Below are 23,466 nucleotides of genomic sequence, written 5' to 3' on the forward strand. Positions count from 1 at the left end.
CAGCCTGTGCATGATCTGCTAGAAGTGAAATTGAAATGGGTGGTTCCAAGTGGCGTTTCATATAATGCTCATGTTCACCACAAAAATTCAGCAGTGCCCATCCCACATGCAAAATAGTACTGTATAAAGTAAACCCCATTCAGCAAAAAACCAATTTTTCTCTGCAACTCTCCCATTAATTTAGCAGTTTCCTCATTGCGCCTTTTGCTTAAAGTAACTTCTGCTTCTTAGCTTCTGCCCTTTTAATTAATTTCTTCCTGTTCCCTTATGTAGCCACATCATTTCCTTACTGGGTCTTAATTGATCAGTTCCTATTCTCTGTAGGAGAGGTTTTATTTTATTTTTTTCTTCTTTTCAATCAGAGCAATTGCTTCTTAATTTTTAATTAATTTTATTATAATAATCATACAATTGTGATAATAAAATTAATGAACATTTGTTCTGATTGCAAAGACAAAACCAGTAATTATCATCACCATCACAAGAAACAGGAACCAACTAATTAAAGGCCAGAAGCAGAGAAACAGAAGCCCCTTTAAAACAAAGGATTAAGGAGGAAAATAAAAGGGACAGTAGCCCTGGGAAGCCTCAATGCCAATTTGCCAGTCCACACTTGCCAGTGTATTCTGAATTGCATTTTAACTAAAAATAATAACATTATGTAATGAAAATCTCTTTGAAAGTGAGTGTGGTTGCTTTGTAGTACTAGAATGCAAGACAAGATACAGTAGGAGGAAATCAGTTTCCATTGTTAAAGTGTTATTGTTATTATTACTATGGCTACATAGCATGTACTGACTAAATTTAATCTTCAAAAACAATTAAAACTATGTTAAAATCAGATCTAAAAAAGATGGGAGGACAATATAGTGAACTCTGGAGCATGTTGGGCTGGGAATGCCATCACCTAAATTCTCTGTAAAAATTGAGTGAGCACATTACATCTGCTCCATATTAAAAGGCTAGTGTAGAAGTTACCTTTGTTTCCTTGTTCTTAGATTGCTCTATGTCACCTCCACCTTTATTAATGTTCTTTTGTTTTTTATGTATTCATTTCTTACCAAGAGCTGCTTTCTTGATGAAACATCACAAAGAAATAAGATTAAAAAGAGATGGACTACTTAGGCATGTATTTATTTATTTATTTATAAATAAGTAAATAAATAAATAAAAGTTTTTCAGGTTCTCTAGACCATAGTTCATAAATCCAGCCATACTCCAAGCAGAATTGCACATGAAATCACTGTGGCTATGCGTCATGGGGTCATTTCTTTATCCTCCCATTTAGTAGCTTATTTCTTATTCTTTTCTGGGAGCCAAAACAGACTCTGTCCTTGGGAGAACCCCACCTCAAGATAAGTTCTGGAACTCTCATTGAAACAACTAACTTTGGGGGCTAATTGGTGATTGAGAAATACATGTAAAAGCAGAAATCATTTCCAAGTGCTCTTTGCAATTTTAAGTGCCTCAGAGAATGCAGTCCTATATTTGTCTGCTCAGAAGTAGACATTGAATAAAATCCAATGTTAGTCGCATTCAGAGTAGGCCCATGGAAATAATGGACATCAGTAACTTGCCCATTGATTTCAGAGGATCTATGATTTAAGTTGGATATCACCCATTGAGTTCAATGGGATCTACTCCCAGATAACTGTGTATAAGATTGCAGCCTCAAATAATTATTGGAGCTGGTGTGATACGGAATTCACTGATTCAAGTCTCAGCTCACTGGGGACCAAACTACTATCTTTCAGCCTCAGCCCTCAACCCACCCCCCATCTATATTATGGAAGTAATAATATTTAAAGACTTGTTGTAAGGTGTATGGAGATATATGCAAAGTGCTTTCAACACTATACTAATAACTTTAAAATGGTTATCTTCTTGTCCTTTTTCCACATTGTCAGTCGAATTGTGCTCCATGTGCAATTTAGCATGCAGTACTGTTTTACATTGGTTCCGCTCCAATTTGCAGGGCTGGTCCAGAGAGTGACTATGTACCTGCCTTCTGGAAACTTTGTTCTTGGATGCCTCAAGGCACTATCTTGCCCCCAGTGCTGCTTAACATCTATATGAAGCTCCAGGGGCCAGCCATTAAGAGATTTGGAGTGTGGAGTCATCTGTTTGTGAATGACACCCAGCTGTGTTTCTGTGTAACATCTGAATCAGGAGAGGCTGTGCATATTCTGAACCAGTGCCTGGACACAGTGGTAGGCTGGATGAAGCCCAGTAAACTGAAACTGAATCCTGGTAAGACAGGGATTCTGTGTGTGAGTGGCTCCCAAGTCCAGGAGTTGGGACATTTGCCTGGTCTGGATGGGATTGCACTCCCTCTGAAGGAACAGACGTATAGTTTGGGGGTACCCTAGATCTATCTTTGTCCCTGGATGCTCATGAAATACCTGTAGCAAGGAGGACCTACTACCAGCTTCTATTGGTTGCCAGGCCCAGCCTTCAAGAGGTCTTCTGTATCTTTAAAAGTTGTGCAGGGGGAAGGGAGAATTCCACCTTGTGGTTTCTCCCATTACAGTGTTGCAAAAACACCTGCACTTGGCTGACTTTCTCTTCTCCTAAAGATACAGGATCAGTCTCAGGCCATGGACCTGGCAACCCTAGTGGTGACTGAGCCTGGACTCGGCTGGTGCTATGCTGGCTGAAGTCCCCCATCCCGCCACAGCTGGGCATACACTGGTACAAAGTCCTCCATCAGCCATGGCTCAACCCCTGGGATGTTTCAGGGGTGGGGAGGGGAAGACTTACCTCTGTTCCAAACTCCTTTCAGCTCAGTCACATGACCTAGCAACCCAGCAGAAATGACACTGATAGAAAGGGTGGTGAAAGTAAAAAAAAAAAAAGCGTGGGGGCCAGCTCAGCCACCAGCAGTCCCTCTCCTGAAAGCAGGTTGGAGCAGGGTAATTCACTCTGGCCTAATATATGCTGGTGTATGTTATGCTGGTTGCATATAGTTTGGATTGCTCTGTATGATCATCTGAGAAGACCTTATTGGCAGCATCAGGCCCTATGGGATATCATTTGGCAGTGACTTGGAAACGGACCTTTTCTGTCACCACCCCTGCACTTTGGAATTCTCTTCCTTCTGCCATATGGGATGCTTCCTCTATTATCTGTTTTAGATGTCTTTTAAAGACCTATTTATTTGCCCAGGCTCTCTGTGACCACTGAATTGTTGAAGCTGGAGCTTGTATTTAGCAAATTTGATTTGTAGTTTATCTGTTGTTATAATGATGTGGGGGTTAATGGTTCTCTGTTTTTGGTTTAAATATCTCAAGTTTCGTACACCACTTAGAGAATTTTCTGTAAGCGGGCTATAAATGTTCGTAAATAAATGAATAACCATTTTTCAATGCCAGTTAGCACAATATGATACCTATGCAAAATAGACAAGGAAGATCACCTTGGTGTGTGGAGACAGCTATACTAAAAAAAAAAGAATCTAAAAGAAAGGATTCCCAAAATGACAGACATTGCTGTGGGTGAGAGCATAGACTTGTTACTACGCACCTTTTTTTAAAAAAAATGACTATATGAGTGAGGTTCAGTTTATTCTTGATTACTGCAGATTTGACTGAAATACTTTTTAGTTCTTAAAGAAAATTCAGTCCCACATACTATGCATATTTACCCTTTCATATTCTAAGGAAAATAAAGTTGCCTTTGAAATGGATGTGTCGCCACTGGTCCTACAGTTAGTGGTACCATTTGTTTTCTTTCACAGTATCATGCATTTTTTTTTGAAACCTAGATTCCCAGTCTCAGTCACAGTGTCATCTCACAAACAAGCTTCCGTGCAGAGTACAAGTCCACAGGAGGTCCTGCTGTCTTTCAGAAGCCAGTGAAGTTCCAAGTGGACATAACATACACAGAAGGTGGGGAGGCCCAGAAAGAGAACGGGATCTACTCAGTCACTTTCACACTTTTATCAGGTAATTGCCACAAGTGTGCTGCTTATGTTCAGGAAAAGCATAGACAAAATAGCGAGGGCTGTCTCAATTGCAGTTAATTTTTTCAACAGATAGTAGCAGGTCCACATATCCAGTGTATGTATGTCAAATATACATGCTGTGGAATACATATATCACACATAAAGATTTACATAGTTTGTATATATTTTTTCTGCATGGGAGTGACAATCAAATATAACATTTGTTAGTCTTTAAAGGTACCACAAGACTTTTTGTTGTTTTTCTTGCAATAGATTAACATGGCTACTTCTCTGGAATTCATATAGGAATGTGTTTGTGTTTGAGGCAACCCCAAAAGAAACCATTTTAGCAGACAGACTAGCCTTCAAAATGTTGGAAGAGTGCTTTCAAAACTGATGTCCTTCATCAGTCCTTAAAACAAAATGTTATTCAGGGTGTTTAGTCTAGTATTCTTTATAACAGGTCTGTACAGCATGTGACCCACCAAGTTGAACATAGCTCACTACTATCCAGATATGGTAGCCCAACAGAGACACCATAAATCTGCTTTTGTTGTCTCTCTGGGACTGAATATTGGTGGGGTTGTCATGCACTTGGCAAGTTACATTTCATGGGGTGGGTTTACCATCCCACTTCATTTCAGGGAACATTTAACCATCCCACTTCTTTTCAGGTGGACATAATTGAGTCTGGCCTAACAACTTTGAAACCATTCCTTTAAAATCTTCCCACTTCCCTTTTTCCTTCCTGAAAGACTGTCTTTAGCTTCATAGTTGTGCTGAAGTGCTTTAAAACAAGGCAAATGCTCTGGAAATAGTTTATTATTATTTAGATTCCAGATAAACTAATCTCTCTCTCTCTCTCTCTCTCTCTCTCTCTCTCTCTCTCTCTCTCTCTCTGTGTGTGTGTGTGTGTGTGTGTGTGTGTGTGTGTGTGTGTGTGAAGCTTTATTAACAATGTGATAATTATAATCTATTGCTACTGATGTTTAACTTTTATAGAGTAGCAATGAGGTCCTTAGGTGCATGCTGTACAGAACATAAAAGTGACACTATTCCTTTCCGGAGGATTTGCCATTTTCATTAGCTAGGCAAGAAAGAAGAAAACTGAAGGATTGATAGAAAGTCATGAGGATCAAGGAAGGGAGAATAAATTAGTGATGGAGGAGCAAATAAGGTATGCCTCCAGTAGCTGTTCCTGAAAGGGCTTTGGTTCCAGAAGTGAGTCTTGAGGGAGAGGACGAAAGGGATTAATGGAATGATTTGCTGAACAGAGAGATGGATTCTCTTCCAAGCATAGGGAGCAGCACGAGGCTCAGAGGTGGGAATGAGAGAAAGAAGCCAAAGAGGCTGACAGTCTAAGTATGCTTCTGCAGCAGTAAAATGGTGGTATGGGTGTGTGTGTGTAAGGGAGAAGAAATAATTAACAGCAGGGAATTGGAAAGATTTAGAAAGAAAGGACTAGAAGCTTGAATGTAAAGACTAATACTGGGCATAAAAAATGGAAAGGTGCTCCCTCCTTCCTGTCTTCTTGCCTACCTACACTCTTCATTGTGCAGTGGTCTTCAGTTCTTCCTCATCTCACAGTCCCATGTGTCTTTTCACAGGTCCAAGCCGTCGCTTTAAGAGGGTAGTAGAAACCATTCAGGCTCAGTTGTTAAGCACACATGACCAGCCTTCAGTGCAGCAGTTATCAGGTAAGTAGCTTCCAAAGTTCAGTGCTCTGCTTCAGGCAAGGACATGAATTGGAAGCACCTCTTAGCGTAGTCTTCAAGTTGCACCTAGAAAACTAGTTTCATTCAGACCAAACAGTAAGACTCCTCTGCACATCCCTCCCCTGCCATTTGCTCCACTCCCGCCTACCTTGCACCAATCCCCATTTCCTAAATGCATCCCCCCGTGCGTGAACAGCCCTGCCCTGCCCTGCCCTAAGAGCCATTTGTTCCCCTTTCACAGGAAGTGTCATCAGCAGTTTGTGTAATTCCAAAATTTCCCCAATACATAGGCATGCCTGAAACTGTATCTGATGAAACAGTTCTCTACAATTTTTTTTTTTTAATTAAACAGTTACCTGATCTAACTCCTGGGGAGAGGAGGATTTTTGTTAGCAGATGGGAATTACTGGAAGTTTAGAGCAACACTAGTTTTTGAAGGTAACTAGCTCTTAAGAACCCACATGCCATTTTATCTGCTCATTCTAGTGAAGTTAAAATGGTTGAGCAACAGCAGAAATATCTTGCCAGTTTCAGATTTATGCCACACTCCGTGAGGAAATGTTTTATTACCCTCAGCCTCTTTAATCAATGGGGTTAACTTTTCTCTACTGTCAGGTTCAGCAATTCCCCTACAACTTTTCCAACCTTCCACAAGCTCTGTACTTAGTGCTTCACCTTGTGAAGGTTCCTAGGATAAGTGGATTTTGCTGCTTCCAAGCCAAAAAAACCTCCATAACACTAAAGGAAACTTTTGTCTGTGGGAAAGTGTATGAGAAAAATAAAATAAAGGTACATAGATTCAAAGTCCAGTTTTGTCATCCATCTAGAATGAGGATGTCTTATGTAAAATGTTTATGTTCTCTTTCCTCTGCAAGATGTTCCTCTGGAGTATTTCTCTCTTGATCAGTGAGAGCTTACCTTGTCCACTAAAGCCACCCTTATGATAACAGGCATGTGAGGAAAACATAATGTATAAATGAAAGGAAATGAGCACCCTTCCAAAACTGAGAGCAAGGATAGGAAAAGACATTCTACATTTCTGAGACTGTTCATTATGGCCTGAGTCAAATTTGGTCAAACAGACTGTTGTCACTCATTTTGCATTTGCAGATGTGTGGTTGGTCTAAGGAGGAAGACGTTTCAAACAAAAGGAGGGAGAATCAGGATAGATTCAAAGACTCAGCACTGTGGGACTGCTACTTTTATAGATTCACCATGCAGTGGCTGCAGTCACATGGGAGGCTAGTTGCCTGTCATGATTGCCCACATGGTGAAGTTGATCTGACCATGTCCTTATTAGCTCCAGATCTTCATGCTATTGGAAAAGTGCAGTAAAGTTAGCTTCACATTGTGGCTAGTCACAACAGAGAGCTTCCTATGTATGTAGAGCTTACTCATAGTGAGATATTAAACAACAACCACTTGGTGTGAACTCAGACTAAAACCTGTGAGTGCATGGAATTCTTGACAAGAACCATTTATTTCGTATGTGGCTGTGATTTAAAAATTATATGGAAGTCCAGGCTGTGGTTGAGGAGAAAACAGGGAAGCAAAAATCTCACCAAAATTACCTTAGTTTGGAATGGGCTAGGAATAATGGGGAGTTGGCACCAAATGACACTTTGAAATGGAATAAGAGTAATGGAGAGTTGTTCCCAGGATCACTGCCAGATGAGTGTTGAGTGGGCATGGCAAAGAATGCTATTGTTGTTCCAAACTTCAGTCCCCTGGTACCCAGGAAATGATTAGCCATTTGGCTTAGCATAATGTCTTTTCAGCCTGGGTAACTCAGAATCAAGCTGTATTCTATGAGGAACAGTTGCTGACTTCAAAAGCAGCCTCAATTGAAATCGATGTTCATTTAATCTGTAACTCACAGATTAAAGTGCAAAGCACATTTGTACTGATTCTAGCCTCTGGGGAAGTCCAGAGAGTTTACCTGCTAACAAAGCAGTATCTCCCATCTGTCAGGTCAGGTGCCATTACAGGTGAGTGAATGGAGGCCTCTGTGTGAACAAACTTTATATACTGTGAGAGGGAGAGGGATGATACAATATATTGCAACAGATGTACCCTACAGCTGGGTGACCCCATCTATGAACGTGTCTCCAGCTCCATCACTGCCACCAAGGACTTGTGACTTTGTGGAGATGATGCTTGCTACCTCTCCTGCCCTTGCTTGGTCTGCCAAGCTATGGGCCAGCCCATTAAACTGGCTTGCCTGGGTTTCAGAACAGGACTGTTTTCTGTTGTCTCTCATTCTTTGCAAGCTTATACCAGTATTGATAGACATTGCATCATTTCCTTGTGCGTATCTCATTTCAGTGGTGTGTTCCTGTGTTACAGCTGCACATCCCAGTTAGTATCTTCCATTTTCATTCTCATTTCTGCTTCTTGAGATTCACTCTGCTTATTACTTTTGATCTAAAGCAAACTGGAACAAGCTCATATGCACAGGTAAATGAAGTCGTAGAAACTAAGTGTGCTACTAAAATGCCATTCAGCATCAAAGCACTTCTAGAACAGTGCACCCTGAGATGCAGGGGATCCATTCCTTGAAATGATCACTGACCAGGCAACCTTAGATACACACATTCCTTCATACATCTGAATTCTGGAGGGACTATGCTCTCCAGAGTAGAAAGAGAGAATGTCATCTCCATGGATATTCAGTCTGCCTAGAAATTCTTGAAACCATGCATCAACTCATCTTGAAATGAAAGGAGAATCCTGCTTGGTTAGATAGAAAAAATGACCACAGTTTTGCCCACATCTCAATCAAGTACATTCTATACCACTTAGTAAGAAGCAATGTTTGCAAGAACAAATAGTGAGTATTTCCACTGATGTCATTTCTGTTATCAAGACATTCCTTTCCTCTGGTAGGCTTCTCCCATGGGAAGGAATTAATTTTCTGTGTATCCCTTTCAGTAAATGGCAATATTAATATAATCTGTCATTCCATCTGAGCAGTGAATTCTCTGCTTTTCTTCTACCTTGTTTTATGTCTGCGATGGTTTCTAAACCTTTCAGCCATAGTTGCAAGTTCCAGCCTCCAGCAATCAGATTATCAGATTGCAATCCAGAGACTGCTTGTAATGTTAACAATGCAGTGGGCGGATTGTACGCTCACTACACCGCCTGCCTGTTCCTCTTGGTTACATTCTTTTCCACCTGCTTTGGAGCTTGTTATAGATGGTGGGTGAGGAAGACGAAAGAATGAGAAGTGGGTAGCAGGCTGAGCAGATCAACTGCTCCTGCTGCATCGTTAATATTAAGGAAAAGTTGGGATCTCTGGGTTACTGGCTGCTAACCTTACTTTCAGGATTAGTTACGCATCTGTAAGTCAGACACTGGCATATTTAAAACAGGTCCCACACGGTTCCTTTATGTCATCTTTATTTATGCAAACTTAAATGCTTATTGTTTGATAGGCTGTTCTGTAGGATGAAGGGGAGGCCTGCATAATTGGCAGTGCTTTATTCATTTGTAGGTCTTCACAGCTTGCTGAACTTTTTACACAGAAGCATTAGTAGAAATGTTTGTTTATTTTCAAAATGCAACAATCCCTGAATAGGACAGCAGTTTCCTGTATCTGTGCTCATGAAATAAAACTACCATCAGTTGAGAAAGTGAGGAGGAGGTGTTAGAGTGCTGAGATTGCAGAATGGACTTACTACTGGCCACTGGTAGGGGACTACATTGTTTTTAAATACTTTTAAAAAACACTCACACAGAGGAGCACTCAGACATGGTATCTCAAATCTGCAGTCCAAAGTGATGCCATATATTCTACCCCCTCATTCTGTTGCATATGTAGACCAGGCCTGACCTATGACTGGGTTACTGGAGAGCTCCAGTTGATGGGACTCTCCAACAACAAACTGCATGAATCCCCAATTTTGCATATATGTATCCATGCATTAGAATGAATTCAAAAGCTACGTAAGAAGAACCCTGCCAGATCAGACCAAAGGCCTAGCTGTTCCAGCATTCTGTTTCCCACAGTGACCAACCAGATGCCCCTGGGAAGCTCAGAAGTAAGATGTGCATTCGGTAGCCCTCTCCTGCACTTGTTCCCCAGCAAGTGGTATTCGGAGGCATACTGCCTTTGATCCTGGAAGTAGTATATGTAGCCATCATGACTGGTAGCCACTGATAGCCTTGTCTTTCGTAAATGTGTCTCTTCCATGGATGCAAAATACTACATTAGCACTCTACAGATTCTCCTTTAGCTTTTTAAATAACTGGTTTTCATTATTTCCTATTACATTCTGAACTTGTGGGAATCTTATATAGGCATAGATGCCTGCCCTTTCTCAGTCTGATTCTAAACACCCTGCTAGACCCTTCCTCACACTCTTATCCTGTTCACTCATATATAGTCATACTAATCCCATCTCTCTTTTCTGAGATCCCTTCCTCCTTGATTGTTTGGTGCATACCTTTCCTTTTGCTTTGCTCCTCTACCCTAACATTTACACAACCTCACCCTTTTCAGAGATGTATATTTGGCGATCTTTGCTAGTAATGCTTATAATTCATAAAGTGGGAAGTACAGAAATGTATCTGAGGGCTGCAGTTCTATACACACTTGCTTGTGGGTAATCCCAACTGAATTCAATGTAGCTTACCTCTGAGTAGGCATGCATAAGATTGCACAATAATCACCAGCCCAAAACACTTTCTCAGCTTGAGTGCTTGCTACCAAAGCCAGTAACTATGAGTTACTTATGAGTTACAGATTTATGGAACAATCCTATACATGCCTGTACTCAGAAGTAAGCTGAGTAAAATTCAGATATCCTCAGGTAAACGAGTATAGAATTACAGCCACAGAGATCTATTTGTTTTTATTAGTATTCATTACTAATTTATAATATTAATTATTCCTGGCTGTCTGGAGCAATTGTTGTGCTTTTGCTGCTTTCTGGAATTAAGATATTTCTGCCATTCAAGGGAATCCATATATTTTTCTATTGAGGCGATGAACATCTGTTTACTCTAGTGGAATAGCATTCATTCCAGTGCAACTACATTAGTAGTGAAAGCAATGCTTGTTGCTCTGACGTTGTTTTAATAGGAAAGATGGCAAATAGAGTGGGTAGAAAAAATTAAGAACATTAGAAATAATATATGCGAGCCCAGGAATACGTTCAGGAGATTTTGTAGCACTGGATCCCACCACTAACACCCTTACCCCAAATTGGTACATTTGGGGAACGCAGGGAGGGAGGGAAATGTATGCTGAAAGCATTCATCTGGGCTGGATCATTCTGTACTTTGAAGAATTCTCCAGAACAGCATTTCCCAAGAATCAAACTACACCATGTTTAACTCTTTGATCTTAATGTTGGGATAGCAAATTACCCGGGTTATGTTCCAAAAGAATGACTACATTCTTTTGACCATAACATGGAGAACTTCATCAGGAGAGCTTTAAACTGAATCCTAAGGGGGATGGAAATGTACATTTGGCGGTAACGACTTATGCACAGTAAGAGAAACTGAGAGAACGGCTTGAATGGGGCCCAGTAATGGGCTTCATAAAAATGTAGGAAGGAAGGAAGCCAGACCGTAAATCACATGGTCTTCGATGTCTGTAATACCCAGGATTAACTTGAACTCTTAATACAGGAGAGTAAGTACAACTTGATAGGTATAACTGAAACTAGCTGGGATGACTCCCATGACTAGAATACAGTAATTGAAGGATCTAACTTGTTCAAAAAGAACAGAAGGAATAGAAAGGGTCACACTATATGTTAAAAAATTATACAGCCACAAGAGTGGCTGTATACTATAGTCAGCATGGATTTTTCTCATTCTGCAATGTTAAATTGAAAATAACCCCCATGCCATTCTGATGCTTTCAACAAGCTCATTTCAAAACAAAACCTTACAAAACTTACAGTCCTGAACTCAGAAACTCTTGCTTAACAACCCTCTAAATTTTCATGGTGATACACAAAACAGTCAGAGAGAATTGAGAATTCAAAGTGTAAAAAGAGAGAGAAAAAAACTGACCACTTGGGGACTCTTTTCTGTTAAAGTTTTCATAATTTGTTGAAATTAATTAAACATCATCCATGTTCACAGAGTACCTGTAACCCTATTACTGACCTTGCCCCATACTCTGACCTTCATCTTCTGCAGTTTAAAAGTTAAAACAAATGCCTGGCTGATTTTTAATTAATTTAAGAAATTTAGCATTGAACTCAATGCTAATGTTGGGCATGCTCAGTAAGAACCAACTGTCAGTGTTCTAAAAGCCAGACTCACAGCTGCTGGGCTTGCCTAATTGGGGCCATACCCACACTAGACCTTTATTTCACTTCAGATAGTCATGGCTTCCCCCAAAGAATCCTAGGAAGTGTAGTTTGTGAAGGGTGCTGAGAAGAGACTCTTATTCCCCTGACAGAGCTCCAGTGGCCAGAGTAGTTCAACAGTCAGCCGCCAAGACTGAAGCTGTGTGAGGGGAACAAGGTGTCTCCTAGCAACTCTCAGCGCCCTTCACTAACTACACTTCCCAGGATTCTTTGGGTGAAGCCATGACTATCTAAAGTGAAATGAAGGTCTGGTGTGGTTGTGGCCAGGGACAGCTTTGGTTTAAATTTGGGTGGGAGGCTACATGTGCCTGGCTATAGAATAAAAAGGTGGGGGAAAGCCTGAAAAAGAATGATACTGTTCACAATGTTTTCCTTTTTGAAAGGAAAGGGGCTTCCCCTCTGCCCATCCAATTTCCTCCCCTCCCCCTTCCTCCCTCCTCCTCCCCTCCCTGCCCCTCCCTCAGGTCAGTTTCACCTATCCTAAGCATGATTGCACAGGAGTAAATCCCACTGAAGTCAAAAAGCATTCAAATGATCAAACCTGCCCTCCCTTCCCCCTTGCCCCTCCCCTCCCCTCCCCCTTCCTTCATCCCTCCCCTCCCTTCCCCTCCCCCATCCCCTTCCAATCCCCTTCTTCTCCCTCCTCCTCCTTCCCCTCCCCCTTGGTCAGCTTTACCTATCCTAAGCACAGGAGTAAATCCCATTGAACTCAGTAAGCATGCAAATGATCAAACCTGCCCTCCTCCCTCCCATCACCTTTTGCCTTTCCCTCCCCTTCCTTCACTCCTCCCCTTCCAATTCCCTCCTTCCCCCTCCTTCCTCCCCCCTTCCTCCTCCCCTCTACTCTCCCCTCCCCTCCTCCACCCCATGGTCCGTTTTACATATCGTAGCCATGATTATATAGGAGTAAATCCCACTGAACTCAATAAGCATGCAAATGATCAGACCTGCCTTTCCCCTTCTTCCACTCTCCTCCCCCTTCCTCCTCCCTTCTTCCTCCCCTCCAGTCTTCCTTTTTCCTGTTGCTGTACTTCACATCTTCACAGAAATAGAAACAAAAGAGAATGATTTACTATAGGAAACTTCACTAAAATTGCAAAGTAAAGCAAATATATTTAAAGTGACTATCTGAACGATATCAACTGTTTTAATATTGTTGCTTCCTCCCTGCTAAAACAAGATCAGCACAGCACATGTCTTGTTTTTGTTATTTGGGCTGATTGCAGGTGTTGGCACCACTCACCATATGCTCAGAGGCACATGTTACCAAATTCTTCCAAGCTACACAGGAAATGGATTGGACTGTGAAAGACCAACCCAAATTGTGTTTGCATTTTGACAAATGTGTAGGGCAGTACAATATCTCAGAGAGGAGGTCAGGTCTCCTGCTCCCCTGGTACATTCACTATAGCTGCCCAATTTCCCTGTTTTTTAAAATTGGATAGAAATATCTGTGGGCTATAGGTACGTTCTTAAACCGCAAGGGTTTTCTGCTTAATATTGAATATATATCCTTGCACAGAAATACAGGAGAATGAGCTTGGTAGTTCCATTGAGTATATCTGGATTAAAATTAATGGGGCAAGGAATAAAAGGAATATGGTGGTTGGAATCTACTACCGACTACCCAATCAAAGAGAAGACAAGGATGAAACTTTTGAAAAACAAATTGCCAATTTTTTGAGGAGGAATGATGTAGTACTATGGGGAACTTCAATTACCCAATACCTGTTGGGAGACAAATTTTGCCAAACACAGCCTCTCTAAGAAATTCCTGACTTGTTTTGGAGATAACTTTCTCCTATAGAAAGTGGAGGAAGGAACTGGAGGATCAGCTATCCTTGACTTAATTCTAACCAATAGACATGATTTAGTGAATGAAGCAGCAGTTACAGGAACTCTAGGGGAAAGTGACCATGTTACACTTGAGGACTTGATTTTAAAGGAAGCAAAAGCTGAGAGTAGCCATACACATACCCTAGACTTCAGGAAAGCCAACTTTAATAAACTCAGAACAATGGTACGAAAGATTCCATGACAAGTGACCCTAATGAGAAAAGGAGTCCAAGGTGGGTGGGAGTTTCTAAAACAGAAAATTCTAAAGGCACAATAGCAAACACTTTCAACAAGGAAAACATTGAAGACAGCAGAAGAAGCCATTTTGGCTTCACAAAAAGCTTAGAGATGACCTGAAAACAAAAAAGGACACCTACTGGAAGTGGAAGGAAAGCCACAAAGGAAGAGTACAGACAGATAGCACGGAATTGCAGGGATGGCGTCAGGAAAGCTGAAGCTCAGAATGAACTGAGGTTAGCAAGGTTAGAGATGAGAGGGCTATTACTAGGAGGAAGGGCAGGATCCAAATGAAATAAATAAATAAATAAAAGCAAAAAAAAAAAGCTTTCTTCAGGTACATCCATAGTAAAAGACAGAGAAGGAAATGGTGGTACAGCTACTCAGTGAGGATGGCAAAATGATAACAGCTGACAATGAAAAGGCAGAAGTGCTCAGTTCCTACTTTGGCTCAGTCTTCTCCCAAAAGAGGGTGTATAACCCTCCTGGCAAACATGAAGTTGAAGGGGCAGGATGGCAGCTTGAGACTGATAGACAAATGATCAAGGAATATCTAATCACATTGAAGAAGTTCAAATCTACAGGACCCAATGAACTGGTTCCTAGAGTATTGAAGGAACTGGCTGAAGAACTCTCAGAACCACTGTGTATTACCTTTGCGAAATCGTGGAGGCTGGTTGAAGTGCCGGATGAATGGAGGAGGGCTATTGTTGTCCCTATCTACAAAAAGGAGGAACCAGGGAACTGCAGACCAGTCAGCCTGACATTGATCCATGGGAACATTCTAGAGCAGATTATAAAGCTATCAGTCTGTAAGAACCTTGAAAACAGTGATTACTAGAAGGCAACATGGATTTATCAAGACCAAATCCAGCCAGACTAATCTATTTTAATTTTAATCGGGTAGCCTTCCTGGTAGACTGTGGGAATTCTCTGGATATAATATATCTCGACTTCAGCAAAGCCTTTGACAAAGAGCCCCATGATATTCTGATTAGCAAGCTAGCTAAATGTAGGCTGGAAGGAACAGCTATCAGGTGGATCCACAGTTGGCTACAGAATTGTACTCAGAGAGTGATTATCAATGGTTCCTTCTCAGATTGGGGGGAGATAACGAGTGGGGTACTGCAGAGATCGGTCCTGGGCTCAGTGCTCTTCAATGTTTTTATTAATGACTTGGATGAGGAGGTGCAGGGAATACTTATCAAATTTGCAGATGATACAGAATGGGATAGCTAATACGCTGGAGGACAGAAACAAAATTCAAAGTGATCTTGATAGGCTGGAGCATTGGGCTGAAAACAACAAAATGAAATTTAACATGGATAAGTGCAAAGTTATCCACCTAGGAAAAAGAAACCGAATGCACAGTTATAAGATGAGGGATACTTGGTTCTGCAATACTATATGCGAGAAGGATCTTGGAATTGTTGTTGATCACAAGCTGAATATGAGTCAACAGTGTGATGGTGCTGCAAAAAAGGCAAATGCTGTTTTAGGCTGCATTAACATAAGTATAGTTTCCAAATCACGTGAAGTACTAGTTCCCCTCCATTCAGCACTGGTGAGGCCTATCTTCAGTACTGTGTCCAGTTCTGGACACTGCACTTTAAGAAGGATGCAGACAAACTGGAACAGGTTCAGAGGAAGGCAACAAGGATAATTAAAACCCGGTAAGAAGAGACTGAAAGAACTGGGCATGTTTAGCCTGGAGAAGAGAAGACTGGGGGGAGATACGATAGCACTCTTCCTTGAAAAGTTGTCACACAGAGGAGGGCCGGGATCTCTTCTCATTTGTCCCAGAGTGTAGGACACGGAATAATGGGCTCAAGTTGCAGGAAGCCAGATTTCAACTGAACATCAGGAAAAACTTCCTAGCGGTTTGAGCTATACGACAACGGAACCAATTACAGTACAGTACAGTTTATTGTACGGTCATAGACCCGTTATACAAATAAGAAAATTAAAACAGGCAAGATAAAAAAGGATAAACAAGTAGGTACATCTAGCACAAGAAAATCAACATGAAATACTAGAAATGTATTTACTGTGTAAAAATTGGGCCGCATGGAGAAATTTGGCAACCCCAAGCAATATTGATTTATCTGTGCCGGATAAAAGGAATTTCAGTTTGTCCAAGGTTGTACCTCCAAGCGAATTCACGATCAAGGGATTTAGGAACTTGATGCGTTCAGTGGAGTAAAGAGGACAAATAAAAAGAACATGAAACAGAGATTCAATTTCATTAAGTCAGCAGGGGCAAAGGCGATTAGCATGTGGGATGCCCCGAAAGCGACCTTCAAGAAGGGCTGATGCTAAACAGTTAAATCTAGCCCTGGTAAAAACTAATCTATAGCACGGCAGATCTAAAAATTCAAGATACAGGGCAGGAAGGGGGGAAAAGAACCTCAATCCAGAGTGGAGGGGGGAACAGGTTTTAGCGGCATTGGCTATGTCACACTGAAGATCTATGTCCTTTAGGCGCCTGTTAATGGTCATTTTGGCAGTGCCAAAATCGAGTGTGGCTAAAAACTCCATAGAGAGGCCAAGAGAAGAAAGTTTGTGCTGAACCACTTTGGCCCAGGAACTGCTGAAGCGGTCAATCTGCATGGGATTGAGATATCCCAGCGCAGGATCGGCGAATGCTATCTTGGACCAGAAACACAATGTTCGTGACCAAGAAAGGCATTCTAAAGAGGAGAGCCCGGCCTCGAGTCTTAAGACTGCATTAGGGACACAATGGGGCACTCCAAAAATGGAGCGGAGGAAATTGGAAAGAACAGCCTCAATTTTGGGGCAGAAATTCGCGATCCAAATTGGGCTACCTTAGAGGAGCTGGGGGGCAATTTTAGCGGAGAAGACTCTGGTGGCAGCAGGTATGAATTGCCCGCCTTTAGAAAAGAAATAGCGGAGTAGCGCTTTAGCCAAGAACTTGGCCATGGGTACAGAGGAGCGTAGGTCCTCTTCACTCCAGGAGAGTGAAGAGTGGAACATTATCCCCAAATACTTATACTCCCTGACTTGGGAAATCCTCTGACCATTAATTCGCCAATCTGAAATAGAAGGCCGAGAAGAAAAAACCAAAATTTTAGTTTTTGAAAAATTAATGGTCAAGAAATTTTCATCACAATAGGCCATGTAAGCGTGAAAGAGCCGTCTAAGGCCTATTCTAGATAGGGACAGAAGAGCCGTGTTGTCGGCGTAAAGTAGCAGAGGACAGGCATGGTCTGCTATTTTGGGAGGATGAAAAATGGCAGAGTGACAGAATGAACTAAGGTCATTTAGATAAAGATTAAAGAGGGTAGGGGCCAATATGCAGCCCTGCCTCACCCCTCTGGTAACTGGAATAGGGTTGGTAAGGGAGCCATCTGTTCCACACCCAACCCGTAGAGTGAAAGGTTGATAAAGTTGAAAAATAAGGAAAAGGAGTGTTTTGTCAATGGTGGTTTGCAGAAGCTTTGCCCAGAGCCTGTCTCTAGGAATTGAGTCGAAGGCCGATTTAAGATCGATAAAGGCCACATAAAGACCATTCCCTAGGGGGCCGGTATACTTTTCCGCAAGGTGGTTTAACAGGGCACAATGGTCGAGAGTGGATCTGGACTTTCTAAAACCAGCCTGTTCGGGGCCTAAGATATTCTCCTCCTCAATCCAGGTGGTAAGTCTACCGTTAAGGTACCTAGCATATAGTTTCCCAACGGTAGAGAGAAGACTAATAGGTCTAAAATTCTGAGGGTTATCCTGAGGTCCCTTTTTATAGATGGGAATCACAATAGCATCGAGCCAGGAAGCGGGGATAAAACCAGAATTGTTTATCCACGTAAAAAGGTTGGAGAGGAGGGGGGCCCACCATGCTGATTGTGACTTCAAAAGGTCAGGAGGGATGGCATCAGGGCCGGGGGCTTTACCAGCCTTCAGGCCTTTAATAAGAAAAATAAGCTCATTCTGCGAGACAGGGGGCCAAAGAGGAAGGTCCGGGAAGTCAAAGCTGTCTAACCTATTGAAAGAAAAGGATGTGGGCTCCTTAAACAAATCAGAAAAGTGTTTTTCCCAAACGTGGGAAGGAATATGGCAAGCAACCGGATTTGAAGAGGACAGGGCGTCCGTGACCAGAGCCCAGAAGAGCTTAGAATCATTGAGTTTAGAGGCGTTAATTAGCACCTTCCACCCGGCGAGAGTAGCTTGTCTCTTTTTAGAGACCAAAAGGGATTTGTAAAAGCGCTTGGCAGCGTAATATTCCGTCGGCAGATAGTTGGAATTATTGCTTCTGTAGGTGAGATAGATCCTCCTCAAATTTTTCTTGGAAGCGACGCACTCATTATCAAACCAGCGGGTGGGGCGGAAGGAGCCGTGACGCTTTGAATGGCGAGAGTTAAATTTTAGGAAGGGGTCCAGGGCAAGGGCCAAGTTGGAATAGGCAACTAATTTGGATTGGGAATCAGTCGCATTCATAATACGTTCTTTATGAGCAAGGGCCGAAGGGGATTCTAAGAAGGCAGCTATCCTAGCTGAAATGTCCGAAGACCATTTAATCCTCCTATATCTAGGGGAGAAGGAATTATGGGTATAGATGATGTTGGATTTTAGATGGACAGACTCTGGAGGTGAGAGTGACAACATTAATGGGAGATGGTCGCTGTCCAATCTGTTACCCACTGCAAAATAGGCAATAAAGTTGAGTAAAAAGGAAGAAACCAAAACATAATCGACCACACTACTGCCCCGCCCCGAGATGAAGGTGAATTCAGCACGGCTGTCAAACCTGTGGTATCCATTCAAAATCGTCAAGTTAAAACAGCCCACCAAGAGCAGCAGACGAGTGCCACCATAATTCACCTTTTGGTCTTTAGATGACCAATCATGGGGGAACATTATGTTAGTAAGATCTATGGCTTCCCAGAGATTGGAAGAAAAAAGGCTGGAGTTGTTGGGACCTATCCTAGCGTTGAAATTGCCCATAATGATAAGAGGTATGTGGGGATGGCGGGACTCAATATCAAGAATATAGCTCTCCAAGGTCTCCCAGGCCGAAGAGACATCCCCCCTGGCCGAGAAGGGGGGGATATAAACATTAATCAAAAGGAGGGATAGGGCACTGGATTCTAGCAAGGCGGCCATAGCCATATTGCCGCAAGAGGGAAGCTTGGATAGTGAAACGGCCAGGAAAATTGCGAAAAGGATAGCAAGGCCAGCCCTAGGTCTGCCTTTGCCCCTGGGGGAGGCTTCTGGGAGATCAATAGAAGAGAAGCCATCAAGGATAATTGTATCGATTGCCCAGGTTTCCTGTAAAAAAATCACATCAAAATTAGCCAGGAAGGATATCACATCTGGCAAGTTGTGCTTGGAGGCCCAGCCAGCAATATTCCATGATAGAAGGTTAAGCGGAGCATTAAAACTTTCAAGGTTGGGCAGGGGGAGCTGGGGAGGAGGGCGGAGAGGAGGTAGGTCGGGAGAGCAAGCTATAGGTTGTCAGTGGATCACCTCAGGGGTGGGGGGGGCGGGGAGTGAGGCAGGAATAGCATGGGGACCATGTGGGGGAAGGGAATTCAAATTGCCCAAATTATCGGGAAAAGGTAAGGCGGGCATGGCAAAAGGCACCCCTGAAGTCCATAAAGTGTTCAAGAGACCAGGGAGGGTTTGGAGAGGTGGCTGGAGGTTCGGAGCCCGATCTGCCACTCCAACCTCAGGGAAGGAATTAGAGTTAGAGTCAGTCTCAGATGTACACGGATCCACCATTGGTTTTCCCTCTCTGAAAATGCTTAATAAGTGGTCCTTAAGGCGTTCAAGTCTCAGCAAGATATCTAATTGGTCCTGGGGGGGTAATGTGGCAAAGGAGCGGGACACCACAATCTCATCACCATTGAGGGAGCTCTCGAGAGTACTAGTAGAGCGGTTGACATCTAAGGTCCTGTCCGCGGGACTCACCTGTAGAGGAGGTGAGGAGGAAGGGCCAGATGCAGACGAGGGCCCTGTCAATACTCGATCATTTGCGATTGACTGATTATAGGCCCTCCTGTCCTGCCACATGCCGGAAAGAAATCGATCGTAACGGGGGCAGGATGGCTTTGGACTGGGGGGCGTGGTTCTGATTGCTCTCGGAGTGTCAGCCAGAGTGACTATTAACGACTTGGGGGGAGATATGTTTAAACAATAGCGGTGCAGCGAAATGCCGAACTTTTGTAACTTCTCCCTCGCATTGTAAATCCGATTGGCAATAGTCGCTGAATGGAAAGTAGCGATTAATCTCCAAGTGCGTGAATAAGAGGTCAGTTTAACCAGATGATTAATATAACTCCTACGTTGTTTGGCGGAAAGGGCCCGGCTGAAACAGGAGTCCAAGAAGGGAATACTCAGGTAGGAGGACCGATTGCCAGAATCCCTCTGTTGGCATATGACGACGAGTTTTCGAGGTTGCAGTACTAAATTCCAGGGAGAAGCACCCTGGAGAGTTACTGGAGAGGATGTGGAGGGGATGGGTTTTAGCCTTGGCGGGAGAATGGAAAGAGTTTCCGCCTGCCTGGCATAGCTGTGATGTAAGAATGGGGGATTCTTGGTAGGCTGGGAGGAGCTCGTCCTAGTCGGTTCAGACTTGGAGGGATGTCTTGTGGAGGTAGATGCCGTAACGGAGTCCTTCTCCACACAAGCAGCCCGGGGGCTTATAGATTGGTAGTCAGACCTGCTGTTTTCCATGGAAGAGTCCTTCTGAGAAGAGGTTTTCTTACGAGCTGTACCATGATGATGCAAGGTTGTCGAAGAGGAGTTAGAAAGGGAGTCCAAAAAGTTAAATAAAGGCTTGAAATTCATTTTCCTGCCTGGGTTAAATTTGACATTCTTGATATTCTCAGATTTTTTGACTCCTGTGGAGGCCTGCTTGTGAGGTCTGGAAGCTCTGGGGATCCTCCTGGGAGCCGGCTTGGTGGAGCGTGAGCAAATGATTGAACTGGCTGGCAGACCTGACTCGCTGGGCTTATTACGTAAAAGCAGACCCGTAGCCTGGACCAATGTGGTCAATAAGCTGTTGGTTTCAACAATGTACGCTTTAATCAGGGTCAATTCCTCCTGCATTAAGTCATCTCTAGCCAGCAGGGGGGGGGCGTAGGTCTGAAGCATTCTGAGGAGACGGCGTCCCACACATGGGTTGTGTTATCAAAGATGGAGCTGAAAGTTCCTGCGACTCATGCAGAGAGTCTAGAGTTAACAGTTCAGTGGGGATGTCACCCCCTGGCGGGATAGAAGAGCAATTGAAACCAGCATCCAAAAGTTCCTCTGCCAGGTTTTTAGAATATGAGAGTTCACTCACCAACTGTTTTGGGAGTTGGCAGTCTAAGGGCCATTCGAGCGTCTCTCCTCCCAAAGAGTTTGGCTTGGGGGGAAAGTACTGTGTAATCATACATTGTTGACAGCTTGGAAGATTCTTCTCCCCCACACGCAAGCCCAGTTCTCTGCATTTCTGCCTCGTGAAAACCATTTTGAGCCCCCGAAACTCAGTTGCCGAGCAGGGAGGTGGAGCAGGGTGTAGAAAAGAAACAAACAGCCCAGCCAAAACGGGTAGATAAAGCACTATTAACGTGCTTGCACGCTGCTATTCTGGTAAGGTACAGTTCGAAGACAAGTGCAAACAAACGCTGCTACTGCCGTTCCTCAGGGCAGTTTGGACACAGACAGTTGGCAGAAACTCCGGTGTCTTATCTTAATAATGAATGTTAAGCCTCCAAGAAGTGTAGGAGGCTGTAATATATTCTGGCAAGACAGCCGAAGAGTGATAAAATGCAGAAAATAAAACAAAAGGTCGGTGGTAATAAAACTAGGTCAAAAAGAAAAAAGACAGGAGAAAACTGGAACACGTCTTACCATGGCGGCTGTACCACCGAATGGGATAGCTAATACGCTGGAGGACAGAAACAAAATTCAAAGTGATCTTGATAGGCTGGAGCATTGGGCTGAAAACAACAAAATGAAATTTAACATGGATAAGTGCAAAGTTATCCACCTAGGAAAAAGAAACCGAATACACAGTTATGAGGGATACTTGGTTCTGCAATACTATATGCGAGAAGGATCTTGGAATTGTTGTTGATCACAAGCTGAATATGAGTCAACAGTGTGATGGTGCTGCAAAAAAGGCAAATGCTGTTTTAGGCTGCATTAACATAAGTATAGTTTCCAAATCACGTGAAGTACTAGTTCCCCTCCATTCAGCACTGGTGAGGCCTATCTTCAGTACTGTGTCCACTTCTGGACACTGCACTTTAAGAAGGATGCAGACAAACTGGAACAGGTTCAGAGGAAGGCAACAAGGATGATCAAAACCCAGTGAGAAGAGACTGAAAGAACTGGGCATGTTTAGCCTGGAGAAGAGAAGACTGGGGGGAGATACGATAGCACTCTTCCTTGAAAAGTTGTCACACAGAGGAGGGCTGGGATCTCTTCTCATTTGTCCCAGAGTGTAGGACACGGAATAATGGGCTCAAGTTGCAGGAAGCCAGATTTCAACTGAACATCAGGAAAAACTTCCTAGCGGTTTGAGCGATACGACAATGGAACCAATTACCTAGGGAGGTGGTGGACTCTCCAACAATGTAGGCATTTAAGAGGCAGCTGGACAGCCATGCTTGAATTTGGATTCCTGCATTGAGCAGGGGGTTGGACATGATGGCCTTATAGGCCCATTTCAACTCTACTGTTCTATGACTATAATCTGTAGCAACAGGATTCAAAAATGCTTTAGTTAATTGGAGAATTTATAACCTTTACAGATGCAACAATACTATTGGGCCAACTCTGAACCAGTCCAATGACATTACTTGAGCAAGCAGGACCAAACCAGCCGTCAATGCAAACTAAACAACCATCTGAAGTGCTAAAACATTACAGATACCAGCCTCATTATTTAAATGTCTTAGAAAAAGAACCGTTGCTTTCACTTTTTGAAGAGGCATAAGCAGGGCAGTTTCGGAACATATGAAGCTGCCTTATACTAAATCGCACCTTTGGTCCATCCAGCTCAGTCCTGTCAATACTGACTGGCAGCAGCTCTTCAGGGTTTCAGATGGGGGTCTCTCCCAGCCCTATTTTGAGGTCTGGGGAATGAATCTGGGGTCTTTTGCATGCTAAGCAGTTGCTCTGTCACTGAGCTATGGCCCTCCTAGAAAACACTCTCAAGAGCCTTTAGATCTCCATTGGCTACCAAAGGCACAGAGACAGTTCTAAAAGGGAAGGAAGTAAAGAAGTGATAGACATTTTAAAAATGGCTAGTATATGGAAGCAACCTAAATGTTCAAGCCATTCTGAAAGTGCTTCATTTTCAGTCTTTTTCTATCAGAGACAGCTGCTCCCTCCTTTGAAGGAAGGCCACCCTAAACCTTTTCATGGGGTGGGGCTGGAGGGTTTATAGCACCACTAGTACTCT

General features: G+C 43.0%; 1 protein-coding gene across 16 annotated transcripts in view; it reads left to right on the plus strand.

The window, feature by feature from the left end:
- The window catches only part of BRSK2 (BR serine/threonine kinase 2), a 708,663-nt gene that overhangs the window by 664,472 nt on the left and 20,725 nt on the right, over positions 1-23,466 (plus strand). For 13 of the 16 annotated variants that reach the window (XM_061610115.1, XM_061610101.1, XM_061610102.1 and 10 more), the window contains 2 exons: positions 3,764-3,944; positions 5,551-5,640. In XM_061610115.1, the coding sequence (XP_061466099.1) occupies positions 3,764-3,944; positions 5,551-5,640 (271 nt within the window). Of the gene's footprint in view, positions 1-3,763; positions 3,945-5,550; positions 5,641-6,768; positions 7,002-7,983; positions 8,059-9,585; positions 9,699-23,466 lie in introns of those variants that run through there. The other 3 variants (XR_009760589.1, XM_061610106.1, XM_061610107.1) reach the window with 3 other exon arrangements.

The sequence above is a fragment of the Rhineura floridana genome, chromosome 2 (assembly GCF_030035675.1).
Source record: "Rhineura floridana isolate rRhiFlo1 chromosome 2, rRhiFlo1.hap2, whole genome shotgun sequence".
In the NCBI taxonomy this organism is placed as follows: Eukaryota; Metazoa; Chordata; class Lepidosauria; order Squamata; family Rhineuridae; genus Rhineura; species Rhineura floridana.